General features: G+C 49.6%; 1 protein-coding gene across 2 annotated transcripts in view; it reads left to right on the top strand.

Moving 5' to 3' along the window:
* Positions 1–20069, top strand: part of SCARA5 (scavenger receptor class A member 5) — a 121152-nt gene extending 101083 nt beyond the window's left edge. For both annotated transcript variants that reach the window (XM_032265426.1, XM_032265427.1), the window contains 2 exons: positions 7631–7828; positions 17901–20069. In XM_032265426.1, coding sequence (XP_032121317.1) covers positions 7631–7828; positions 17901–18037 — 335 coding nt within the window. In that variant the 3' untranslated portion in view covers positions 18038–20069. The remainder of the gene's footprint in view (positions 1–7630; positions 7829–17900) is intronic.
* The last annotated feature ends 3423 nt before the right edge of the window (positions 20070–23492 follow it).

Here is a 23492-nt window from a genome sequence, read left to right as displayed (position 1 = left end):
TGCTTCTCTGTATCAAATGGTGTTGATGGGGCTTGTTACCAAACCGAAGTGGGATCTTCTTGCCTGGCATGGTAAAGCCAGACATCCACACTGAAATTTTCCAGTGGGAAGAAGGATGGTGTTTATTTGCAGGACACCAAGCAAAGAGAATTTGGTAGCTCACGCTTAAGACTCAACCTCCTGGATGGCTTACAAGCAAGGCTGTTTAAAGGCAGGGGTAAATTTCAGGAGAGCAGAAGTTACACGCAAATTCGTCAGTCAATACATGGATGTTATACATTGGTTTGGCCTAAAAAGGTGGGAAATTGGAAGCAAGGGCTTCAAGGTCATACGTGGCTTCAAACACTTTCTGATTTGCAATTGGTTAAGGAAAGGAAACTTTGCGTAAAAACTTGGGTTCAGCAGAAAGGAATGTTAAGGTCTGGCCTATGGACATGACTTCTTCCAGGTCCTCGGGCTAGCTATGTGCCTGGAATTGCCCTTTATTTTGTGGCAGTGGAGAATACAGAAGAAAGAACACAGTCATTAGCTGGGCATGGTGGCAGGTACCCTGTGGTCCCAGCTACTTGGGAGGCTGAGGTAGGAGGATGACTCGAGCCTGGGGGGCAGAGGTTGTAGTGAGCTGCGATCATGCCACTGCACCCCGCCTGGCTGACAGAGCCAGACGGGGTCTCAAAAAAAAGTCAGTCAGTCAGCGTTCAGGCCTCAGTTTCCCCTCATTTGAGGTGTACATGCTAGAAAATCCACTCAGTTCTGGGTTTCTGAAAAACACCTCAGGGACATATGTTAAGATATTCTCTAGTTTCTACCGAGAGCAAAACATCTGATGACTCTAACTTCCTTGACTATTGTTTTAAGTGACTGTTTCTTTCTTATGAACTTGCTCATTTGCTTCCCGGGGCTAGCTAGGTGCCTAGAATTTCCCTTGAAGAAACTCAAGATTTTTTTTTATTTTCATGTTTAGGGGCCTGGCAGGCCCCTAAAAGGGGTCCCTGCTGCATCTCAGGCTCACAGTCCCCAGTTCTGGGGCAGCAGGGAAAAGAGGAACAGAGACATCTGGGTGTCTCTGCTATGGAGGGCGGGGGTGGGCATTTCCAGAAAAAGCTCTGCCCAAGACTTGTGGGATGCGGATTGGAACAAGCCGTCAAGAACAGCCTCCCCTTGTCCTCTCTGTTTTTAGTAAGGAACAGCTCTTGGTGTCTCCTTTAAGCTTGGGTTTTCCAGCCAAGTGATGCTACGTGCCAGCGCCATTCCTGTAGAGCTGGTGGGGACCAGCCTTGCAGTCAGTACCATCCTCTCAGCTTGCAAACCGTGAAGGCATGGACAGGTAGACCCCAGTCTGCAGGTTAGGGATCTAGAACAAGAGGAAGAGTGTGATAGTCTCTGCACCTAACGCCCTCACCTGAAGGGCGTAAATCAGAAATCCACACAGGAGCGGTATGGGGCAGGGCTTTCTTCAGGGTTGCTGATCCTCATTTGCTCAGGAAGGATTTTCCAGGGGTCAATGAGGTGTGATGCCAAGGAGGAGGTGAAGGGGCCTCACAGTCAATGAAGGGCAGTTACTAGGGGACGTGGCTGCAGCCTTAAAAGCCTGGGGTTCCATTGCTCATTGCCAGCTCTCTTGCCCTTTGCCCTCTAACTGGAGCATCTGCTCTTGCTTTGTAGCCTAGGGGTGTCTGAGTCTTACACAATCAAGAATCCCTGTCTTTCATTTTCCTCCACTGCCGTGTGCAGAGAGAGGCATCTCCCTGACCCCAGTAGCCTCGTTCCTCCTGCAGGGACCCTCTTGGGGGGCATCTGAGAAAAAAGGTCCCTGGGCTGACAGGAAGAGTCTTGGGGAAGTCACAGACCAGGCTGAGGCTGTCTCTCAGTCACCGTGTCTGATTAAGTGGGGGCTGATGCATTGTGGGGTAAGAGCATTTCCCAGTGGTGGTTGGCTGCTTGGTGGGAAAGCTTTGACCTGGGGCAGAAACTGCTGGGAAAAGGCAGAATTTAAACCCTCTGCCCACAGAAACCCAAACCTTAAGTCATGCTGTCTTTCTCAGGCTAAAGGGTAGTTGCTATTGGAGGGTATTAGTGATTCCCCAAGTGTGTTACTGGAGGTGGCCTCATTGCTCAGCTCTGGGAGGGCTCCTGCCTGCCTGCCAGCCTCCCCTATACCTCTTCAGGGGCAAAGAAGGCCAGAGACACAAGTTCCTGATTTAGACTCCAAGCTCCTGAATTGGGGCAGCCTACCTCATAAGCAGGTCAAACCTTAGCCTGTGGTTTCCCAGGGAGGTGGTAACAGAGCTGAGATGTTGTTGGGTGGGGAGAAAATGATGCAAAATCCACAGCTTAGAGCCACGCTCTGTGAAGTGGAGCTAGAATAAAACACACCATCTGATTTGGGCGAATCCAGGCGGGAAGGTGTGGCTTTCAGATTCACGTTGACCCTGCTGGGTCATGCAGCATCTGTTGATCCTGTGGGCAGGCAGTCCTCCACCATGCGGGGGAGTCTAGGGGATCTGAGGACAGGTGGTGAGGAGCAGGCTTCCATGCCTGATGAACCGACATGGGTCTGGATGGAGTGGAACCTTGTCCAGCCTCGCCCAGGTGCTCTGTAGTTCTTTTTCCCCCTTGCGGGAACTTTTTGGTTCCTGAGATCAATGTGGTCCCTATTGGTGAGACTATGAGGAGCCCTGCAGGCCATGACTTTGCTTGGTACATAGTAAGCATGGGCCATGGGCCAGAGACATCCTTGAAATTGATGCCATGAGTCCCATAATTGTGTGTATCATATGTTTTCAATTTTTTGAACGTGTCTTATTTCCAAATATCCTTCTGTTATGTCTGTATACATTGAAACCTCTTGGGAATTTCAGTATTTCAACATCCAAATGACATTTTCCAGACTTCCTCTTGTACCCACCATGATCCTTTGACAGCCACATTCCCATTCTCCCATTTGAGATGTACGGTCATTGTAATAGCCTGAGCTCTGGGTCCAGAATCCAGAGTCACCTCACAAAGAGAAGGCAGCGAGTGTGTGATTAGAAGGGTTGTGATGTAATCAAGAGGGTGCTGGAGATCTGGGTGCCCTGATGGTGGATTCTCCATTCAGGCTGCCACCAAAGCCCTGGACTCTGGAAAGCTGTGCCCTCCAGACAGCACCTGCCCACCGTATTAATTCATTAATTCATGCACGGCTTCCCTTTGCACAGGCTGGGCATCTCAGTGCACCAGGCCCTGCACCAGGTCACAGGATCATCAGAAGGCTCACAGTGTGCTAAGAGTAAATAGCAATAGCAATTATGATACAAAGCTATAAGCATGTACCCAGGAGGGGCCCTGTCAGGTGTGGGGACCAGGGAAGGAGAAGAGGCATCTAAGCTGAGATCTAAAGGACAAGGAAAGCTTAGGCCAGAGTATAGAAAGGGGTTTTCTGAGGTGGGGAGTCCATGTCCTTCCTCAGCTCATTCAGGTCTCCATATAAAGCCTTCCTTCCCCACCCGTCTAAGATGGCACCTCCTCTCTCTCCTCACTCCCCACCCTCTTCCTTGTTCACTTGTCTGAGATGGTACCTGCCCTCTCATTCCCTCCCTCCTCCCCTCATCCAAGATGGCGCCTGCCCTCTCATTTCCTCCCTCCTCCCCTCATCCAAGATGGCGCCTGCCCTCTCATTTCCTCCCTCCTCCCCTCATCCAAGATGGCGCCTGCCCTCTCATTTCCTCCCTCCTCCCCTCATCCAAGATGGCGCCTGCCCTCTCATTTCCTCTCTCCTCTACTCAGCCAAGGTGGCGCCTCCCTCATTCTCCACTCCCTTCCTGTGCTTCTGTTCTTACCTATGCTCTTCACCACGTGGCCATGGTTATGGTTCTGTTTTTGTTTACTAGCTGTATTGCTAGACTCTCCCTAGAATGTCAGCTCCCTGAGGGCAGGGACTCTGTTCATGAGCATATCCACAGCTGTCTAATAGACTCTCAGTCACTTACTTGGCTAAAGAAGTGGGTGCACAAGGTGAGTTCAGGTTAGCCAGAACAGAGAGGCTAAGTCAGAGAGTCTCTGACCATCCACTCCGTTGCCTAGTCACACCCAGCCTCTTCCTGTTGTTTTGGTCCCACTCCTCGACCTCTGCCTGGCCTGCTTGGGGACTCACAGCGTCCTTCTGCCACTTCTTGCTGACCCCACACTGTGGCTTATGTTGTAGGCCTCCTGGTGCAGCCAGAGGTGAGGCAGGTCTGTGAGAAACCAGGGCTGACAGCCTGGCCTCAGCCAACCCAGGGTCAAGCCCCTGCGCAGCAGCTGGGTCCTCCTTGGTGCTGCTGGCTGCAGATTAGCCTGTCCTTACCACTCCTGGGGAGCTTCTTGGTGTCAGACCCAGCCTCTGAATTCCAGCTTCTCTCCATGTTTTTCTTCTCCAGGATCTCTCTGTTCTCTTGCACAGCTTCTCACTGTTTGGGGACAGCCTGCATGAGTTTGGGTTTGCAGTCTGCCTGGGGAGAGCGGTCACCCGGCCAGGGATGAAGGATCTGCAGCAAATGCATCCAGTGTCAAGAGGAGGCAGGCCTTGTCCTCTCACTGTAGTCTTTCGACATCCTTCCTGCGGTTGGGGTTGCTTCCTGGTGGCTTCCGTGGTTCCTCTGCAGAATTTTCTGGGGTTTTCTTGGCCCAGGCATGTGGCCGGTTCTGAGTTCTCTCCCTTCTCATGGGGCACAGATGTCAATTCTGCCATCTCCTTCAGGACCTGTGACGGTCTTTGCCAAATCAGAGTCATGAAAAGGAGGCTCCTTCCAGCCCAGCTCCTTTACTTGGCCAAATAAAAGGAAAAGGAAAATCACAGGCCCAGGAGTGCCACGTTTATTGGTGGCAGGGCTTGAGTAGGTTTGCTGTTTTCTCTGGCGGTTCACGTGGGGATTTTCCTGCATTGTGTCACCCCCTTGTCACTGGGTTCCAGTACAATGTCCACCCGCACCCCACATGACCCCAGTGGTTTCTGGCTTTAAAAAAAAGGCGACTTTGGTTTCTTCTCTGACCTTAGATTACTGAGGGTTGGAGCTAGAAGGGAGCTTGCTGATGGATCATCTAATCCAAATGCCAGTCCACGGTCCACAGACTAGTTTTCTCTGAATCATTTGGGATGCTTGGAAAAATACAGATTCCTCACTCTTGCCACCCAGATTCTGTTTCAATAGATCTGGGCTGGCCCCAGAATCTGGGGTTCCTGATGATTTTGATAACACCCACTGACCACTTCGGTATCTTATCAAGTGAGGACGCTCAGGTCCCAGCAGGGGAAATTGTCCCCAAGATTAGTGGGGTGGACAGGATGGTGAAAAGGATGTGGGAAGACACATCAGGAGACCCAGGCCATGATCCCAGCTCTGGCACCGACCATGCGTATCGCCCTGAGACCGACTCTCCAGCCAAACCCTGGCTTTGCGATGATCTAAGGCCTCTTTCAGTTGCCCCGGTGTTCTTTGAGTCCCCAACATTTCCGCTTGGAGAACCAGTGCATTGTAACGCTCAGGAATGACTCTCTGCTCCATTCTGCAAACATTTACTTTCATTGTCTCCAGCCAGGCTGTGTGCTAAGCATTGAGTTTACAGATCAACATGACAGGGGCTCAGCCCTGAGAGAAGGGGGAGCAAACCCGCATTGCCCTTTGCACTTTGTTGCGTTGTGTTTGCAATGCAGATGTTCCCATGTTGCAGTTGCGGAAATGCTCTCAGAGAGGTTGTGAGACTACTTTCAGGTCATTCCGGTAAAGAGGGCCTACTATGTGCCAGGTGCTATTCTGAGCTCTTCACGTCTATTGCCACGTTTCATTGATTCTGTGACACACATTTATACATCTGTGGAATAAGGAAGCATCCAGCACTTGACATAATTTGCCACCTACCCGACAGAGTTTTTTTCTTCTTAGTGACACATAAAACAGTGAGGTGCCTGCCACAACAGGTGGCATCTCAGACTTGAGGAAACACTGTGTCTCACAGTTGCAGATAAGAAGTGGCAGAACCAGAATTCACCACCGGCTCTCTCTGGCTTAAAGCACTTTCAAGCTCACAACTTAGTGGGAAAATGAAAATGAATGACTGATTCAGGACTGAGATACTTCCCAGGACACAGCAAAGCTACCTGCCCACAAGGCCTTGACCATCCTTGGCTTCCTGTTTCTCTTACACCCTCCCCTCTGGCAGGCGAGGCTGCTGGTCACTGGGTCTCGAACAGTGGAGAGAAATCCGGTAACACCCTCCTTGATATTTACCCAAATGAGCTGAAATTGACGTCCACATGAAAACCTGCATGTGGATATTTACAGTAGCTTTATTCATCAAGGCAAAAACTTTGAAGCAACCCAGATGTTTTTCAGTAGGTGAATGGATGAATAAACTATGGTGCACACAGACAACAGAATATCATTCTGTCCTAAAAGAAAAGACCTATCAATCAAGCCATGAAAAGACATGAAGGAACGTTACATGTGAAGGTCCACTTACTTATTACTAAGTGAAAGATACCAATCTGAAAAGGCTCTGTACTGTATGATTCCAACTATGACATTCTGGAAAAGGCAAAACTTTGGAGGTAGTAAAAAAATCAGTGGTTGCCAGTGGCACAACCGTGGCTCCCTGCAGCCTTAACCTCCCAGGCTTAAATGATCCTCCCACCTCAGCCTCCCAAGTAGCTAGGCCCACAGGCATGGGCCACTTTGCCTGGCTAACTTATAATTATTGTTTCGCAGAGACAGAGTTTCCCCGTACTGCCCAGGCTGGTCTTGAAATCCTAGCCTCACGTGATCCTCCTGCTCTGCCCTCCCAAAGTTCTGGGATTACAAGCGTAAGCCGCCACACCTGGCCCCTCTTTTGCCCACTTTCTGATCCAATGGGGTTATTTGTTTTTTGCTTGTTGAATTAAGTTCCTTATAAGTTCTGGATATTAGACCTTTGTGGGATGCATAGTTTGCAGATATTCATATTTTCTCCCATTCTGTAGGTTGTCTGTTCCCTTCGCTGATTTTTTTTTCCTGCACAGAAGCTCTTTAGTTTAATTAGGTCTCTCTCATCTACTTGTCAATTTTGGTTTTTGTTGCAATTGCTTTTGAAGATTTAGTCATAAATTCTTTCCCAAGACCAACGTCCAGAATAATGTTTCCCAGGGTTTCTTCTGGGATTCTTACAGTTTGAGGTCTTAAATTTAAATCTTTAATCCGTCTTGAGTTATATAATTTTGTATAAGGTGAAAGGTAGGGGTCCAGTTTCATGCTTCTGCATATGACTAGCCAACTATCCCTGCGCTGTTTACCAAATAGGGAGTTCTTTCCCCACTGCTTTTTTTTTTCAACTTTGTCGAAGATCAACTGTCTGCAGGTGTGTGGCTTTATTTCTGGGGTCTCTATTTTGTTCCATTGATTTCTGTGTCTGTTTTTGTACCAGCAATGTGCTGTTAAAAGGCCTATTTTTTTAAAGGTGGGGAGAAGGCTGGCAAAGGGCAGGAGAGGCCCAGGGTGATTTGGGGGCCGAAGTCTTGGTATAGCTGGCCCCAGCCCTCTCTTCCTCCTACCCCGGGGAAGGAGGAGTCAGAGAAGGCCCCTGGGGCCGGGTCCTGGTGTGTGCGGAGCCGGGTAGTGACGGTCGACTGCTCCCGCAGGTGCCGTGGAGGCCCCGATGCTGATCCGCCTGGTGAACGGCTCAGGCCCTCACGAGGGCCGCGTGGAGGTGTACCACGACCGGCGCTGGGGCACTGTGTGTGACGACGGCTGGGACAAGAAGGATGGAGACGTGGTGTGCCGTATGCTGGGCTTCCGCGGGGTGGAGGAGGTGTACCGCACGGCTCGATTCGGGCAAGGTAAGGCCTCTGACGGCAAAGGACATGGGGAGAGGGCCTGCGCATCCCAGGACTGGGCACCCCTCCAAAGCCTGAGTCCCTTTCATGGCAGGTCTGCGAGGTGACCCCAGCCTCTGCCGGAACGCTTCCTGCAATGAGAACTCACTGCCCCACACCAGGTGGCCATCAGACAGTTCTGAGGATGAGAACGTTCTTCCTTTCCCTGATCTGAGTCCTGTATCCTGGCAGTTTCTCCTGCCGGTCCTCCGCAGTCCGGTGTTCCAGGCTCAGCTGCCGTCCCTATCCCCCGGGCTAGCTCTTCACACCTTCCTAACTTGCTCTCGTGTCTCTACCACGTTTTCATCATTACTTGACACTTGTATGACACTCACTGTGTGCCAGGCTATGTTCTCAACACGTAACAAATATTCACCCATTTCATCTTTACGGCACTGTGAAGTATGCAGGTATCATCGCTGTTCTTCTTTTCCTTTCTTTTTTTTTGGTGGGGGGACAGGATCTTGTTCTGTCATCTAGTTTGGAGTGCAGTAGTGCAGGCATGGCTCACTGCAGCCTTGTTCACTCAGGCTCTATGATCCTCCCACCTCAGCCTCCTGAGTAGCTGGGACTACTAACCATGCCCAGCTAATTTTTCTTGTTATTTTTAATAAAGATGAGGTCTCACTATGTTGCCCAGACTGGTCTCGAACTCCTGGGCTCAAGCAGTCCACCCACCTTGGCTTCCCAAAGTGCTGGGATTACAAACGTGAGCCACCATGCACAGCCATCCCTGTTTTCCAAATGAGAAAATGAAGGCTCAGAGAAGTTGAGTAACCTGCCCAAGGTCACACAGCTAGCAAATGCCTGACCTGGAGTTTAGACCCAAGCAGGTGTCTTAGGAGTATGTTTTTGAACCACTCTGCTAGGCTGTCTCTGCCTCTCTGAGTCTCTTCTTCTCTAGGCGAACATCCCCAGATATTTACCTTGTCCTCATATGACAAGGTCTGGAAAGCCTTCATCATTCTGGCTGCCTTCGTATTGACACACAGAAGCACAGCGACCTTCCCATGGATGGCACAGGAGCCTCTGAGGAAGGGGCACAGACCCTTCCTAGATAGATGGCTGATTCGAACCCTGTGTTTGTTTCCTGATGGATCATAGACTCTTGTGTCGACTCACAACTAAAACATTGGTCCCACTCCCCACACCCATTCAGTAGTGAGCTGTCCCTTGGCAGCATGTCCTGGCCTGTTGCTTCTGCACTCCGGGTCTTGGTGTCCTGTCCACAACTAAAGAGCCTGCAGCCCCTGCGATGGGTCTCCCAGCCTGGGCCCCCTGGGATTTAAGATGCTGCTGCTCACCTGTGGAGAAGTCCAGGTGGGTGTGGGGAGGGATTGGGGCTGATCCTCTCACACCCAGTCACCAGGCCTGCTGGTGACCTGTGGACGGCAGCCCGCTGACTGCAGGGTTCCCAATGTTATGAAGAGCCGGGCGTGCCTGCTGAATTACCCGAGGTCCTTGCTGTCCAAACTGCTGTGCTCAATGGCTACAGGGACCCATGGCATAGGGTGAGGGGAGAGAGTGGCATGTCCCTTCCAGATGGGGACCTTGGAGCCAGGTCACATCCAGGCTGGAGGTGGAAGCCTCCGCTCCTCCCAGCCACCTTGCTCTTCACCCCCGTGCGGGGCTGCGGCAGCTCTTGCTCTGAATCTCATCCCATAGATCTCATTGGTAATTGAATGTGACTGTTAAAACACATGCTCTGAATGAAGAGACCCCCCCAAACAGGCTCTGTGAGCAACATGGCTGTTTATTCAGCGGGGTGCAGGCAGGCTGAGTCCAAAAAGAGAGTCTGTGGAGGGCGGTGGGATAGGAGTTGGTTTTATAGGTTTGGGGTAGGCAGTAGAAAGTTGCAGAAGTTACAGTTTAGGGTGGCTTTTGCAAGCTGGGAGGGGGTCTCGGGTCTGGAGTCACAGGGGTGACCAAGGTCAGTTACAAAGTCCAATTGCATTATCAACCAAGGCGGGAATAAGGAACAGTAGAAGAATGTCTCAGGTTAATTTGGCACCGCAGGGGTTGATCATTCTTCCCTTTTTCGTGGTCTTCCAGCTACTTCAGATTTTCTAATTCCAGGAGGCCATCCAGAGGTGCTCGTGTGGGTCACGGGGGTTGCCATGGCGTCCATGGTGTCATCAGTCAGCCTAAAAGACCTTACAGTGACCCTTGCTGAAATCTGCCAAGCAGCCAGCAGGGAGTGCAGTTTTAAGGGGCAGAGTTTGAGGGGCAAATTCGAAGGGGTCCAGCACCACGAAGGGCAGCCCCCCAGGAAAGAATACTGTTCTCCCACAGGCTTGGGGCAGGATCCCAGCCAGTTTTGGCAAAGGAAAACCACCTTTATTGTCGGTGAGAATAGGGACAGTCCTCAAATTCCCATTTCAAGCTCCAAAGAAGGCCTCTTCCTAATAAGTGGCAGTAAAACATTTTCAGAAAAAAAATTATAAATTCTTTTTTTGGTTTTCTCTATGAGAAGCAATTTGGTTCAATATAAATTCTTTTCAAGAAGCCAGAATAGGTAGTTTGAAGGTCACAGGTCACGTTAGCCTGACTCTGTCAGTTGGTGAAAAGGCAGCAGGTGGCCTGTGAGCGCCAGGCCAGCAATCCTGTAGCCTTTGTGGCTTCTTTCATTCCCTGATCTCTGTTCCTCTTCACACATGTGGGGGAGCTCTAAGCTTGCCACTTGGTTCTTTAAACTGGTTGATTTCACTAATGCCCCATTTTTTGCACTGTAATTTCCCTATCACAGTGCCCTGACGGGTCTCTGGTGCTATTGGTGACCTTGGCTGGTTGCAGGCCAGGAGTCACTAGAGGTGTACAGAGGGTCGGCTGGGTACAGTGGCTCACGCCTGTAATCCCAGCAGTTTGGGAGGCCGAGGCAGGCGGATCACGAGGTTAAGAGATCGAAACCATCCTGGCCAACATGGTGAAATCCCGTCTCTACTAAAAATACAAAACAGTTTAGCTGGGCGCGGTGGCATGTGCCTGTAGTCCCAGCTATTTGGGAGGTTGAGGCAGGAGAGCTGCTTGAAACCAGGAGGCAGAGATTGCAGTGAACCGAGGTCACGCCATTGCACTCCAGCCTGGTGACAGAGCGAGACTCCGTCTCCAAAATAAGAAAAGGAAAAAAAAAAAAAAAAAACAGGACCATAGGGGCCTGGGCAGGGGCAGGCTGGCATAACTGAGGATTTCTGCCAGCCCAGGCTGCACCCATGGTCTCCTCCTCCTCTTTATGAGCAGTTTCCAGGTGCCTGCCATGGGCCGGGCCAGCTGCAGGGCTGGGGGACAGAGCTGACAAGCCCAGCCCTGGCCACAGCATGGGTAGTGGAAAGGGGGATTCTAAACCACATGCCAAGGGCTCTAATGCCATTGTAGCCATGGGGCCGAGAGGAGGGAAGGACACCGCTCCTGGTGACAGGCAGAGCCACCAGCCAGCATCCTACCCACTGGTGCCCCAACCCCACTGCCAGCTCAACCACTGTTAAGCCTGAAGGAGCCTCCCAGGTCCCTCTTGCTCTGCCTCCTGGCCTTCTCACGCCCCTCCTTCCTGACAGTTTCCTCTCCCAGCACCCCAACTCCCCGCCTCCGTTGTCCTTGCGTTCTGTGCACTCTCTCTGGAGGCCGCCTCCACCCCTGGGGCTTCAGTCACCCCCCAGCTCTTCCCTCTGTCACAGTGCTCAGTGCCGCTCCAGACCTGAGTGTCCGGTGACCTTCCCTACAGCTGCACCCAGACGCTCATGGGCTCCCCCAGCAGCACTGTCATGACTGCACACATCTCCTTCCCACAAATCCGCGCCTCCCTCGTCACCGTCACCAGCACCATCCTACCCATCAGACCCCACCCCAGCCAGAGCCCTGGGCCACCTCTTGGCTGCCACCACTCCCTCTCCCACATCAGGTTGGCCCCTGAGTCTTGTGGATCCCGCCAGTGTTCCCTCCTCTGCTGTTTTTTGAGCCTGTTTCTGTCTTGTCGTTCTCGCTGTCCTCCCCTTAGGAGATTAGCAGGTAGAGCAGTGGTTAGTGCTCTGGCCCTAGAGTCAAACCACCCACATCAGAACCCCGGATCTGCCGCTTGTAGCTGGATCCTTGAGCAGATTCCCTAACCTCGCTAAGCTTCGGTTCTTCAACTGCTGAAGAATGACTATAAATGCCAAAGGAGATCCTGCCTGTCAAGCAGGTGGCATGCAGAGGCACTGTTGTGTACACTTATCTATAGGTTTGGGGCAGAGAGGGGACAGAGAGGCTCTAATTCTCCAGGAGCCAGTCCTTACAGCCACCAGCCCTGCAGGCTAGCTCCTGTGGCCTGCCTGCCTTCTCATGGCTGCTGGGATCTCTCTCTCTCTCTCTCTCTCTCTAAGAGATGGGGTCTCCCTCTGTCACCCATGGAGTCCGCCCTCTGGAATACAGTGGTGCAATCGTAGCTTGCTGCAGCCTTGACCTCCCAGGCACAAGCAATCCTCTTGCCTCAACCTCCCGAGTAGCTGGGACTGCAGGCACATGCCAAGCTAATTATTTCATTTTATTATTTGGGAGAAATGGAATCTCACTATATTGCCCAGGCTGGTCTCAGACTGTTAGGGATCTTTCTAAAAGGAGCACCTGCTCACCTCACTCTCTGCCTGGGTCCTCAGAGGATCTTTATCGCTCTCAGAATCAAGCTGGGTTTCCTTAGCTCAGCACCCAAGGATCTTCTTTGTCCACCTCCTGCCCACCCCACGCGTCTCCACACGGCACCTACTGATGGTTATTGGGGCACAGATGGTGGGTATCATGTCCTGCCTCTCCTCCTGTGCTGCACCTCCTGCTGGAAGGCCTTTTCCTCCCTCTTCAGCTAGGGAACTCCTACTCAGGTTTTTAAAGCAGCTCAATGATCGTCCCCTGAAGGAGGCTTTTCTGGCTCCTTCCATGCTACCCTGCCCCCAAGATGGAAATAACCCTCCTCTATGCTCCTGTCACCTTTGTCTCAATCACAGCACTTCTTATATTCACCTGACCCCTGAGATACATGCAAACATCTTGAGGACTTCACCTTTATACTTCCAAAACCCAAACTACATGGGGCATATAGGAGTTGGATAAATGTGGAAAGGAAGGAGAGAGGGAAGGAAAGAAGGGAAGGAGGAGGGAAGGAAGGCAGGGAGAAAGGAAGAAAGGCCGGGAGACAGGAAGGGAGGCAGGAAGGAATGGAGGGAGGGAGGAAGGGAGAACAGAGGGAGGGAGGTAAAAAGAATGGAAGGAAGGAACTCCAGTGCCTGCTAAACCTGAGTCCTCCCTGTCTCCAAGCCCTGGCCATTCTCCCAGGGGTCTGGCACCATAAAAATTTTCCTGGACAGGGCATAGTGATCAGATTTTCTCTTTGCATGGGGCAACCAAGGAAAGACCCAAATGTGAGAGCCTTGAAGATGTTCTAAATTTTAAATTGGTTCAGGAGGTGTTGGAGTGATGCAGGTGGGGAAGTGGAGGGGTGATGACTGGAGAGGCCTGGGAGGCCGTGGACAGGAGTGTGACCTGGCGCAGCTGGGAGCATCTCCCAGGGAGACAGACAGATGGAAAGGAGGTAAGGATGGGGCACATCAGCAGATCTGTAGGTGGAAACAGGCAGACATAATTAGGAGTGTTTACTTCTGATTATGGCATTATTACCTCCTTTCATCCTTTTTTGTAAGATAAGATGCAAATACTGGGAGACAGCTTCAGTGCAAGGGTCAGCCAACATTTTCCATAAAGTGCTGGAGAGCAAATATTTCAAGCTTTGTGGGCCAGGTGGTCTCTGTCACAGCTACTCAGTGCCGTACTTGGAGCAGGAAAACACCCGTAGCCAATATGCAATCAAATGGGTGGGACTGTGTTCCAATACAACTGTATTTACAACCACAGCCATTGGCCAGACACTGTTCATGGTTTGCCATCCCCTGGCTGAGTGTTAAGTGCTGTGGACTGTGGTTGTATGAGGAGATGAGATGTTGATCACTCCCTGCAGCGGTCTGTCTTGTGGACTTTGACTCAGTGACAGATGAATGAAATACACTGTCACACACAGAATACAGTGGATCCAGTGGGCTAGGGGTGGTCGTCAGCTGCTTTCAGAGGGCGATTGCAGCTAACTGACTGTAACTCCTTGTTCTGCTTGACACTTACTCAGTATCGATTTAATAACAGAGGTTCTAAGTCAACAAGCTTGTGGATAATTAACATGGTTAAAAGAGTGGCTTTAAAAATGATAAAAGTCTTGGTTCTGGGGCCTAGAATGAACACTATTAATGGGTAATTCTTCTACAAGCGCCCTCTGAGAGGGCCATCCAGCACAAAGTTTACATGAGTAAACAAATTAGAGTAGGGACAAAGGAATGTGGGGTAAACAGACTTGACTGGGGAAGCTTTTATCATCTTTAATCTACCTTATGACTTAATGCTCTAACAGAAGAACTGGCTGCTGTCAGCCTGTTCTGTAAGTTAATAAATAAAAACTTTTCAGCCTTCTAAAAAGTTAGAGACTATATCTTACAACTTTTCCCTAATATTTTCCTTAATAATTTCCCAGCCACCCCGAGTGAATCTCAACAAGGAGAAAAGACTGTCCTGGCTGAACATGAGAGGGCAAGTCAGGGCCTCTTCCCCTCAATAGTTACTTGCCTAGACTTGTCACTCAGTCTTTCTGGGGGCTCAGTTTTCCTCTCAAATACCTGTTAAATAGCCATCCTGCCTTCTCTGTTTGAGGCACGGATGGAAGCCTGCAGGATTCAGTGTAACATTTTCCTACTATGAATATTACTCTAAATAAACAGATAGAAGTTCAAACATTAGCTCCATGAGGCAGAAAGGTTTTGCTTCTGTTGTTTTGTCTTGGTTTTTGTTTGTTTTGTTTTAGAGACTGAGTCTTGCCCTGTCACCCAGGCTAGAGTGCAGTGGCACAATCTCGGCTCACTGCAATCTATGCTTCCTGAGTTCAAGAGATTCTCCTGCCTTAACCTCCTATGTAGCTGAGATTACAGGCGTGCGCCACCACACCCGGCTAATTTTTGTGTTTTTAGTAGTGACAAGTTTTGCCATGTTAACCAGGCTGCTCTTGAACTCCTCTTCTCTATGATCCTCCCTCCTCAACTTCCCAAAGTGCTGGGATTACAAGAGTGAGCCATGGCACCTGGCCAAGAGTCTGCTTTTCTAACAAGCTCTCTGGTGATACTGACAGCCCTGGTCCTTAGACTGCACCTTGAGTAATCAGATATCAGTTCTAATGCTCAAGCAATGTCTGGTATCTAGAGCCGATGGAGTTCTAGCCCCTGCCCAGTGGTGTGAGGAGCAGAGATGGTTTGCTGGTTAATTTTTCCCTGATTGATGCCATGCAGTGCTGACATCACTGCAGATATGCACTGCTCCTCCCTTGATGACCCTATACCCATTGCATTGGTCCTCCCGCAACTGGACATGAGCCAGGACGCTCTGGCAAAACACCAGCTGGAGTTGCGAGATCCTATATACGCATTTGGGCTGGGTCACCTTGGAACTGTTCTTTATTTGTTAGTCTTCTTTATTTGCTTTGGGTGTGACTAATCCCACAGAACCCTGGAGCTTGCAGCCTTTTCCTGGGTAATTTGTAAACCGATGCTGCTTCCAGGAGACATTTAATCTGCAAATCATTGCTCTGCCTCAAAGGGCTGATTGTGTAAGAGCCACAGCTATCCAGGCCAGGAAGAGGCTCTGGAGAAGAAACAACATCCAAGGAGGTGGCGGAAGGGGCGTCTCCTCCCTGCACCGTCCCCGAATTCACTGCATGGCAATCCCATGACAACAGAGGCTGAACATGTCTACATAACAAAAACATGTTCACACCACTTAGTTCATGTGTTAGAGTCAGCCAGCAGGGAAGCAGTTTAGATGTTCTCTTGACATTCTTTGTAAAGGGATTTTACCCATGTACTTCAAGAGTGAATGACAGAGTTTAAGGCTTTAATAGGCAGTCCTGACAGTTCCACGAAAAAGGAGAGGTTGTCGGCTCCTGAGAGATGGGATGGGGAGGAAACAGTGGGAAGGGAGAGGGGATGGGGAGGAAACTTGGGGCAAGGCGATTATACCTGATTATACCTGAGCTACACTTTGAATAGGCTTTGGTGGGTGTCAAAGCTCTTTCCCATACAGGAGCAATGACCTGTATTGACTTGCTCGGGGTACACAGCCAGTGATGCTGGAACCCTGTTTATCACCCTTACCCCTATGCTTCTTGGCACCAGAACATTACAAGTGAGGGTGCCAGAGTCACCAGCTGTCTTGGTTTTCCTGGAACTTACCTGGTTTTATCAGTGAAAGTCCCACATCCTGGGAAGCCCCTCCCAGCTCAGTAACTGACGTGGTCACCCCAGATGGTGCCGGACTTGGATGGAGGCATGTCCTGCTGCCAGGCCCTGCTCCTACATCTCAAGCTGCAGTGTCTTGCCCCTTTGTTACAATGCAGAAGCTGGCTTGTGGGAGCTGGGGCAGCCTGAAGTTCTGCATTTTCAGCAAGCTCCTGGTGATGCCCGTGCGGCAGACCCAGAGCCTCACTGTGAGTAGGGAGGCTCCAAGCCACTTCCCATGGGAGCGCTGAGCCCCATGACCCTTCACAGGCTCTCAAGTGGGCTCCTACCACCTTGGGCCAGGCCCAGCTGTCAGCCAAGACAGTACATCAGAACCCAGGTAATGGTCCCACCAGCTCATCATAGGGGGCTGGGGGTGACTTCTGTGTAGTCCAGACCCCTTTCTACCACCCCCGACCCTAGACATGCCCTCTGCATTCACTCTCAGTGGCTTAACCAGCTGCCCTGCTCCCCTGGTGTGCATTGAGGGACCCCAGGGCCAAGTTGATACCTTTTAAGCTCAGGTGCAACCCTGGGAGAGCTCACTAAAGTACCAGGGTCCCCCTGCCTGACACCTTCAGGCCTGCAGGGTGGGCCGCTGAAGAACTGGGTGAACAGGGCTGGCCGTGGGTAAACGTATCAAACAGATTGTCTTAGGGACCTTGTATTTTGAGAACTGACCTAATTGTTTGTGGTTAAAAGTTGTTCCTGCATATTCTTTTTTTTTTTGAGACAGCGTCTCGCTCTGTCACCTAGGCTAGAGTGCAGTGGCACGACCTCAGCTCACTTGAATCTCCACCTCTTGGGTTCGAGCAATTCTCCTGCCACAGTCTCCCAAGTAGCTGGGACTACAGGCGTGTGCCACCACACCTGGCTAATTTTTGTATTTTTTAGTAGAGACAGGGTTTCACTGTGTTAGCCAGGATGGTCTTGATCTCCTGACCTCATGATCTGCCCGCCTCAGCCTCCCAAAGTGCTGGGATTACAGGCATGAGCCACTGCACCTAGCCATTCCTGCATATTCTTAATTATATATCTGGTGAATATGTTAAATTCTGGGGTCTTTGCCATCCCAAAACCATTGTTTGGGGCTCAGAGATATTGAGACCATCTGCTTTAAACCTCAGAAGATTAGAGTTAATGTTGGTACTGACAAACTTGGCTCTGGGGCACTGGGGCAATGCAAGGTTCATCTGACACTATCGCTCCGATGTGGTCCTGCCTGACTTTCCATCAACAATGGCCACAAGATAATGCATCTCAAAAGCTAGGCAGTGTTGGATATAAAGCATGGGCTGGGAGGCAGCAAGACTTGGGCTTCTATTAAGAATCTGCTGTTTACAAGCTGAATGACTCTGCACCAATTGCTCCTTGAGCCTCAGTTTTCCTGTCTATAAAATGGGTTTATTAATACCTCCCTCATAGCACCATGGTGAAGACTAATGAAGCACATATGTGTAAGTTGCCTGACACATAGGAGATATTCATAGCTACTACCATCATCTCCATCAATTATTGTGATTCTGCCCTCAAGAAACTCATCCCAGAAAATAAGTAAGAGGTGTTGGTGGGATGGAGACGGCAGCTGGAAGCCCCCACATTTGAGCGTGCGGCAGAGCTGAGTCAAGGGCAGACGCAGTCATGCTCTCTCTCCTCCCTTTTGCCCTCCTGCATATCTGCTTAGAAGTCATGTTTCCCTGTCTCCACAGGCACTGGGAGGATCTGGATGGATGACGTCGCCTGCAAGGGCACAGAGGAAACCATCTTCCGCTGCAGCTTCTCTAAATGGGGGGTAACGAACTGTGGGCATGCCGAAGATGCCAGCGTGACATGCAACAGACACTGAAAGTGGGCAGAGCTCAATCTCGGGGTCCGATACAGAGCGTCCTTCCTGCATTCCTGGGGTGGGGCACAGCCCGGGGCCGCCCTGACCATCCCTTGGCCACACCCGGTCCAGCACTCCCAGTTCTCACACCTGCATCCCAGGACTGTGGGGGCCGGTCATCATTTTCCTGTTGAACATGTGCTCCAAAGTGTAACTCTGGGACCTACTGCCTGTCTCTCTCTTCCATGAGGTTCCTGCGTAAGGAGCCCTGGTCAACTGGATCACCACTTTGCCCAGCTTCTGAGCACCGTGCACCAGGCCTCAATATCCCAGTTCCCTTTGGTCTTTGAGTTACAGTTGAATGCTGAGAATGTGTCAGGGACACGTGCAGCAGCAGAGATGGGTGGTAGTGTGGGATCATTTACTCTTCAGACAATCCCCAAACCTCCATCAGGCCACGAGTTTTAACATCTTCCTCCCCAGCAAGAGGCAATGCCAAGTGATCCATTTCCCCCCTTTACTCTGCCTCTGCTCCCCATTTGCCAGTCTGGGGATGTGACATAGAGGAGAAGCCAGCTCTAGGGACAAGAGGGAAATGCAAGTCACCTCCAGGAATCCAGCTAGATGTGGAGAAGGGAAAGAATCTAACACTGAACGATCACCATGGCATGGTAAATAGTATCTTGGGTGCTAAATTCATTTATCCACTTTGCTGCACTGGCCCAAGGCCTGCCAGTCTGGGTATGAGCTTACCTCTGGTTAGCACTTAACTGGTCCACTCACCTAGCCTGCAAGTCAGAAGACAATGACTGAAACTGTGTTCCCGCCTGAACTTAGTGTCTTTAGTAGGCCTGAGCAAGAAGTTGGGGTGCAGAACCTGTGTGACCGGAAAGTTGCATGCTCCGGAACCCACAGGGTGTGGGTGCAAGGTCAAATGAGATTGGCTTCCAGGCCAACCATCCATGTAGGAGGAGAGCTGATTTGGAGCGTGACATGGAAGCTGCCCGTGTTAAACCTGAGTCCAGTGCTCCGTCACTGGACATTCAGGGTTAATGCCAAGTCATGTGTGTCTCAGCTATTTGGAGGTGATGATATTGCACCTTCGAAGCCCCTCCAGGTGTGAATCGTGGTTGGGAAAACACAAGTCCTAATGGAACCCCTAGGGGTGGAAGGAAGTGAAGATTCCCTCCAACCTCTGGGGGTCAGGAGTGGGAATAAGGGGTCTTGGGCCTCCACAAGTCTTCAGTCTGCACCGTCCTCCTAGAGACAGGGAGATTGTGTTCTGCTTTTTACATGAGGATCAGAGCTGGGCCATACACGTGTTCAGGAAATAGGGGAGCTACCTGGTAGTGAGTGCAGACCCACCTCACCTTGGGGGAATCTCAAACTCATAGGCCTCAGATACGCAATCACCTGTCATATCAGGTGAACACTGGCGTGCTTGGGGAGAGACCTGGGCCCATCCAGGTGTAGGACCAGTAAGACTCCTGGCTGACAACTAAGCCAGTGTGGCCCTAGGTCATTCTTGCTTCCAATATGCTTGCTACTCCTTAATGTTGTAATGATGAGAAACTCTCCTTCTGACCAATTGCTGTGTTTACGTAGCACGCATGTACTCACGCATCCTTTTCCAGAGCCAATATATGTATGCATATATAAACATAGCCCTTTTTACTACGTAGCTCAGCACATTGCAAAGTTTGCATTTAAAAAAAAAAAAGAAAAACTAAAGGTGAAAAGGTGCCACATTGAACAAATTAAATTCCCAACCGGGTTCTGGCAAAGAATCCAGTTACCCCTTCCATGAAGAAACACATAACTCTCTTACTTGGTCTTTTCATTGGGGAAGACAGAGTTCTTGTTTTACATCAAATAAAACAAAAGGTGTTTGAACCTTAAAAATGGAAGTCTACTAGTTTACAGACCTACTTCAGAGGACATGGAAATGACCATGTACCTGCATTTCAGGGACTGAAGGAAATTAGGCCTGGCCTAAAATACATCAGATCTTTTGTAAGAAAGAATTTCAATAAAGCAAAAAACATGTCACTAACAAGCTTTCTATGACATACATTCCTTCTCCTGAAAACCCGGTGAGTGTCGGGAGTGCTGTTGAAATTGGATGATGTGATCATTTTTCAGTGGGGATTGGTAGTGTGGGCAGCTTACAGGAAAAGCCACCCTCATACTTCCGGATGATAATCAACACAGTCTTGACCAAGAATGTGAAGGAAAGTGATGGCTCAAACCTTCTTTGATGACCAAAAGAAGTGGGTCCCAAGCAACAGAACAATCACCAAGGTCCATCTTACAAGAAAACTGCTTTTGCATTCAACAGAGAAAAGGACCCCTGCCTCTTTCTGCCACACATCCCCAGAGTTCTCACTTGGGGATGTGCTTCCCTCCAGAGTTCTGTTGAATGTAAGAAGATTGTCCAGAGTTAGGTACCAGGTCTGTGAAGTCACTGGCCCCATCACCTAAGGACAGGCAGGAATTCCAGGTACAGGACCTGAACAGTGTGGGGGGATGGCCCAGGTCACTGCATAGTCCTGGCCACACGCTCAAAGTGGCACCTCTGGAAATACTTAATGTGCTGAGATTGCTACATGATAATTTGCTAAGTCTACAGAGAAAAGTTGACTTTCTGGAAATCCACAAAGGAAGTACCATTTTGTTCCTCCTCTAAAAGTCCTGGTGGTGCCCCCACCCACCCAAATCTTTGTGGTTCCCATTCTGCAAACAGGTTCCCATGGAGAAGGACAGTGATACCTTTTTCTGCCCTCTTTAATATCTAAAAGACACCATGACTGACCTCATCTTGAGTGCCTGATTTGGAGCTTACGTGTGTCATAGTTAAATGCACCCACTGTCATGCCCGGGACACGTGTCTAAACTTTCTTACCCATAGATGCCACTTTTTTACCCATAGGAACCCTAGAGTTTCTTCAACAACATTGTGTGATGATAGTCATTTTTTTTTTTTTTTTTGAGACAGAGTCTTGCCTCGTTGCCCAGGCTGGAGTGCAGTAACCAAAACTCAGCTCACTGCAACTTCTGCCACCTGGATTCAAGTGATTCACATGCCTCAGCCTCCCGAGCAGTTGGGATTGCAGGTACGCACCACCACACCTAGCTAATTTTTGCATTTTTAATAGAGACAGGGTTTCATCATGTTGGCCAGGCTGGTCTTGAACTCCTGGCCTCAGGTGATCCACCTGCCTTAGCCTCCCAAACTGCTAGGATTATAGGCAAGAGCCACTGTGCCTGGCCTTTTTTTTTTCCTTTGTTGAGACAGGGTCTCCCTCTGTCGCCCAGGCTAGAGTGCAGTGGTGCCATCTCAGCTCACTGCAACCTCTGCCTCCTGGGCTCAAGTGATTTACATGCCTCAGCCTCCCAAGTAGTTGGGATTACAGGCATGAGCCTCCATGGCTAATTTTTGTATTTTTAGTAGAGATGGTGTTTTGCCATGTTGGCCACACTGGTCTTGAACTCCTGACCTCAAGTGACCTGCCCACCTTGGCCTTCCAAAGTGCTGGGATCACATGTGTGAGCCACCTCACCCGGCCCGACAGTTATTCTAACGTTTCTATAAAATGTCAAATGTGTAGTAAGTCATTTGTCTTCTTAGAATAGCTCTTCTTCAGCCCTCTGGAGGACATGCCTTGCCTTAACCCCTTTCTTCTCCTTCCCCTACCTGTAGCTTTTTGGAGCTGAGGTGGGGTCCTGCCTGCCTGGAGCTTTGTCATTTATTCCTCTCCCCCATCTCCCCCAGCTAGAACAGACCAAAGAGCTCTCAGGAAGAAGGGCTTTCAGTCCCCTGCATCCTTTTTCATCTCTGGCTCAGGGAACTTGAGTGGCTCCCTGGAGAGAGGTTGTATGAGCCATGGTTCTTCCTCCAGAAGTTGTCCTTGTGCCCCTGGGGTTTCCACATGGTCAGATCCGTTTCAGCCGAAGGCTCAAGGGAAATATATGCACTTTTCTGGAACTTTCTCTGTGTAGTTTCCTTCTCTCAGGGACTGTGCTCTGCAAATTATAGCTGCCATGGCCTCCTGTCACCAGTCTTGCCCCCTCACCTCAGCGAGATTGCCTGGTTCTGGGCTCCCCTCCTTGCACCACCCGTTATCCAATAACTGAATTGATCAAGTATTTCATACCATTTTCTGGTGATGTCAGAAGGAGGGCAATTCCAGTAATGAGTATCCTCTCATGGCCAAAACCTGAAGTCTTCCCTGTGAGTATTTCCTGGTTGAAGAGAATCATAAAGGAACAGCCTGGACGTGGAAACAGGTATGTGAAATGTATCCAAGGACCCTAGAGAAAAGATGTGAAGGGCCGGGCGCGGTGGCTCAAGCCTGTAATCCCAGCACTTTGGGAGGCCGAGGCGGGTGGATCACGAGGTCAAGAGATCGAGACCATCCTGGTCAACATGGTGAAACCCCGTCTCTACTAACAATACAAAAAATCAGCTGGGCATGGTGGCGTGTGCCTGTAGTCCCAGCTGCTCAGGAGGCTGAGGCAGGAGAATTGCCTGAACCCAGGAGGTGGAGGTTGCGGTGAGCCGAGATCGCGCCATTGCACTCCAGCCTGGGTAACAAGAGCAAAACTCCGTCTCAAAAAAAAAAAAAAAAAATCTTCCCACAAAGAAAACAGTAGGATCCGATGCTTTAAAAGGTAAGCTTTAGCATATGTTCAATAAATAGAACATCTAAATCTTATGCAAATACTTCCAGAGAATAGAAAAAGAGAAAACACTTCATCTGATTCATTTTATGAAACTTGAGCAACTTCTGAGACTTCAGTCTGTAAGAAAAAACAACAAATCATAACAAGACAAAAACCTATGGAAAAGGAAAGATTATATGCCAATCTCACCCATCAACGTAGATGAAAAAACTATAAACAACACATTAACAAATATAACCTAGCAAAATGTCAAAAGCATTATACATCATGCAAGCTGTATTTATCCTAGGACTGCAAGTTTGGTTTAATATCAGGATATCTATTAATGTAATTCATCACATTAACAGATTAAAGGAGAAAATTATGTAGTTATCTCAATAGATAACAGAAGATTGAATATTCATCAACAACAAAACCTCTTTGCAAAGAAAAGATAAGTAGGACCATCTCCTAAAGATATCTATCAAAAACTTGCAATTAACATACTTAAATGTAAATATTGGGAACATTCCTTTTAAACATTAGAAACAAGAGGAAAATACCAGCTATCTCTGCAACCTTTCAGCATTGGGCCTGAGATCTTGACCTGCATGGTAAGTAAAGAAAAGGTTATGAGATTGGAAAGGAAGAAACAAAACTAAGCATTTACAGATGATATGATTGTGTACATAGATACCCCCAAATAATCTACGGACAAATTATTAGAATATGAGAGTTCAATGCACCAGTGAACCTACCTTTTGCATATGTTTTTGTTTTATTTTGTTCATGTTTTTTAGAGACTGGGTTCTTG

Source organism: Sapajus apella, unplaced genomic scaffold (assembly GCF_009761245.1).
Source record: "Sapajus apella isolate SASKATOON/1434 unplaced genomic scaffold, GSC_monkey_1.0 scaffold150, whole genome shotgun sequence".
Taxonomy (NCBI): Eukaryota; Metazoa; Chordata; class Mammalia; order Primates; family Cebidae; genus Sapajus; species Sapajus apella.
The sequence above is the reverse complement of the archived record's forward strand: the minus strand, read 5'-3'. Positions and strand labels throughout refer to the sequence as shown.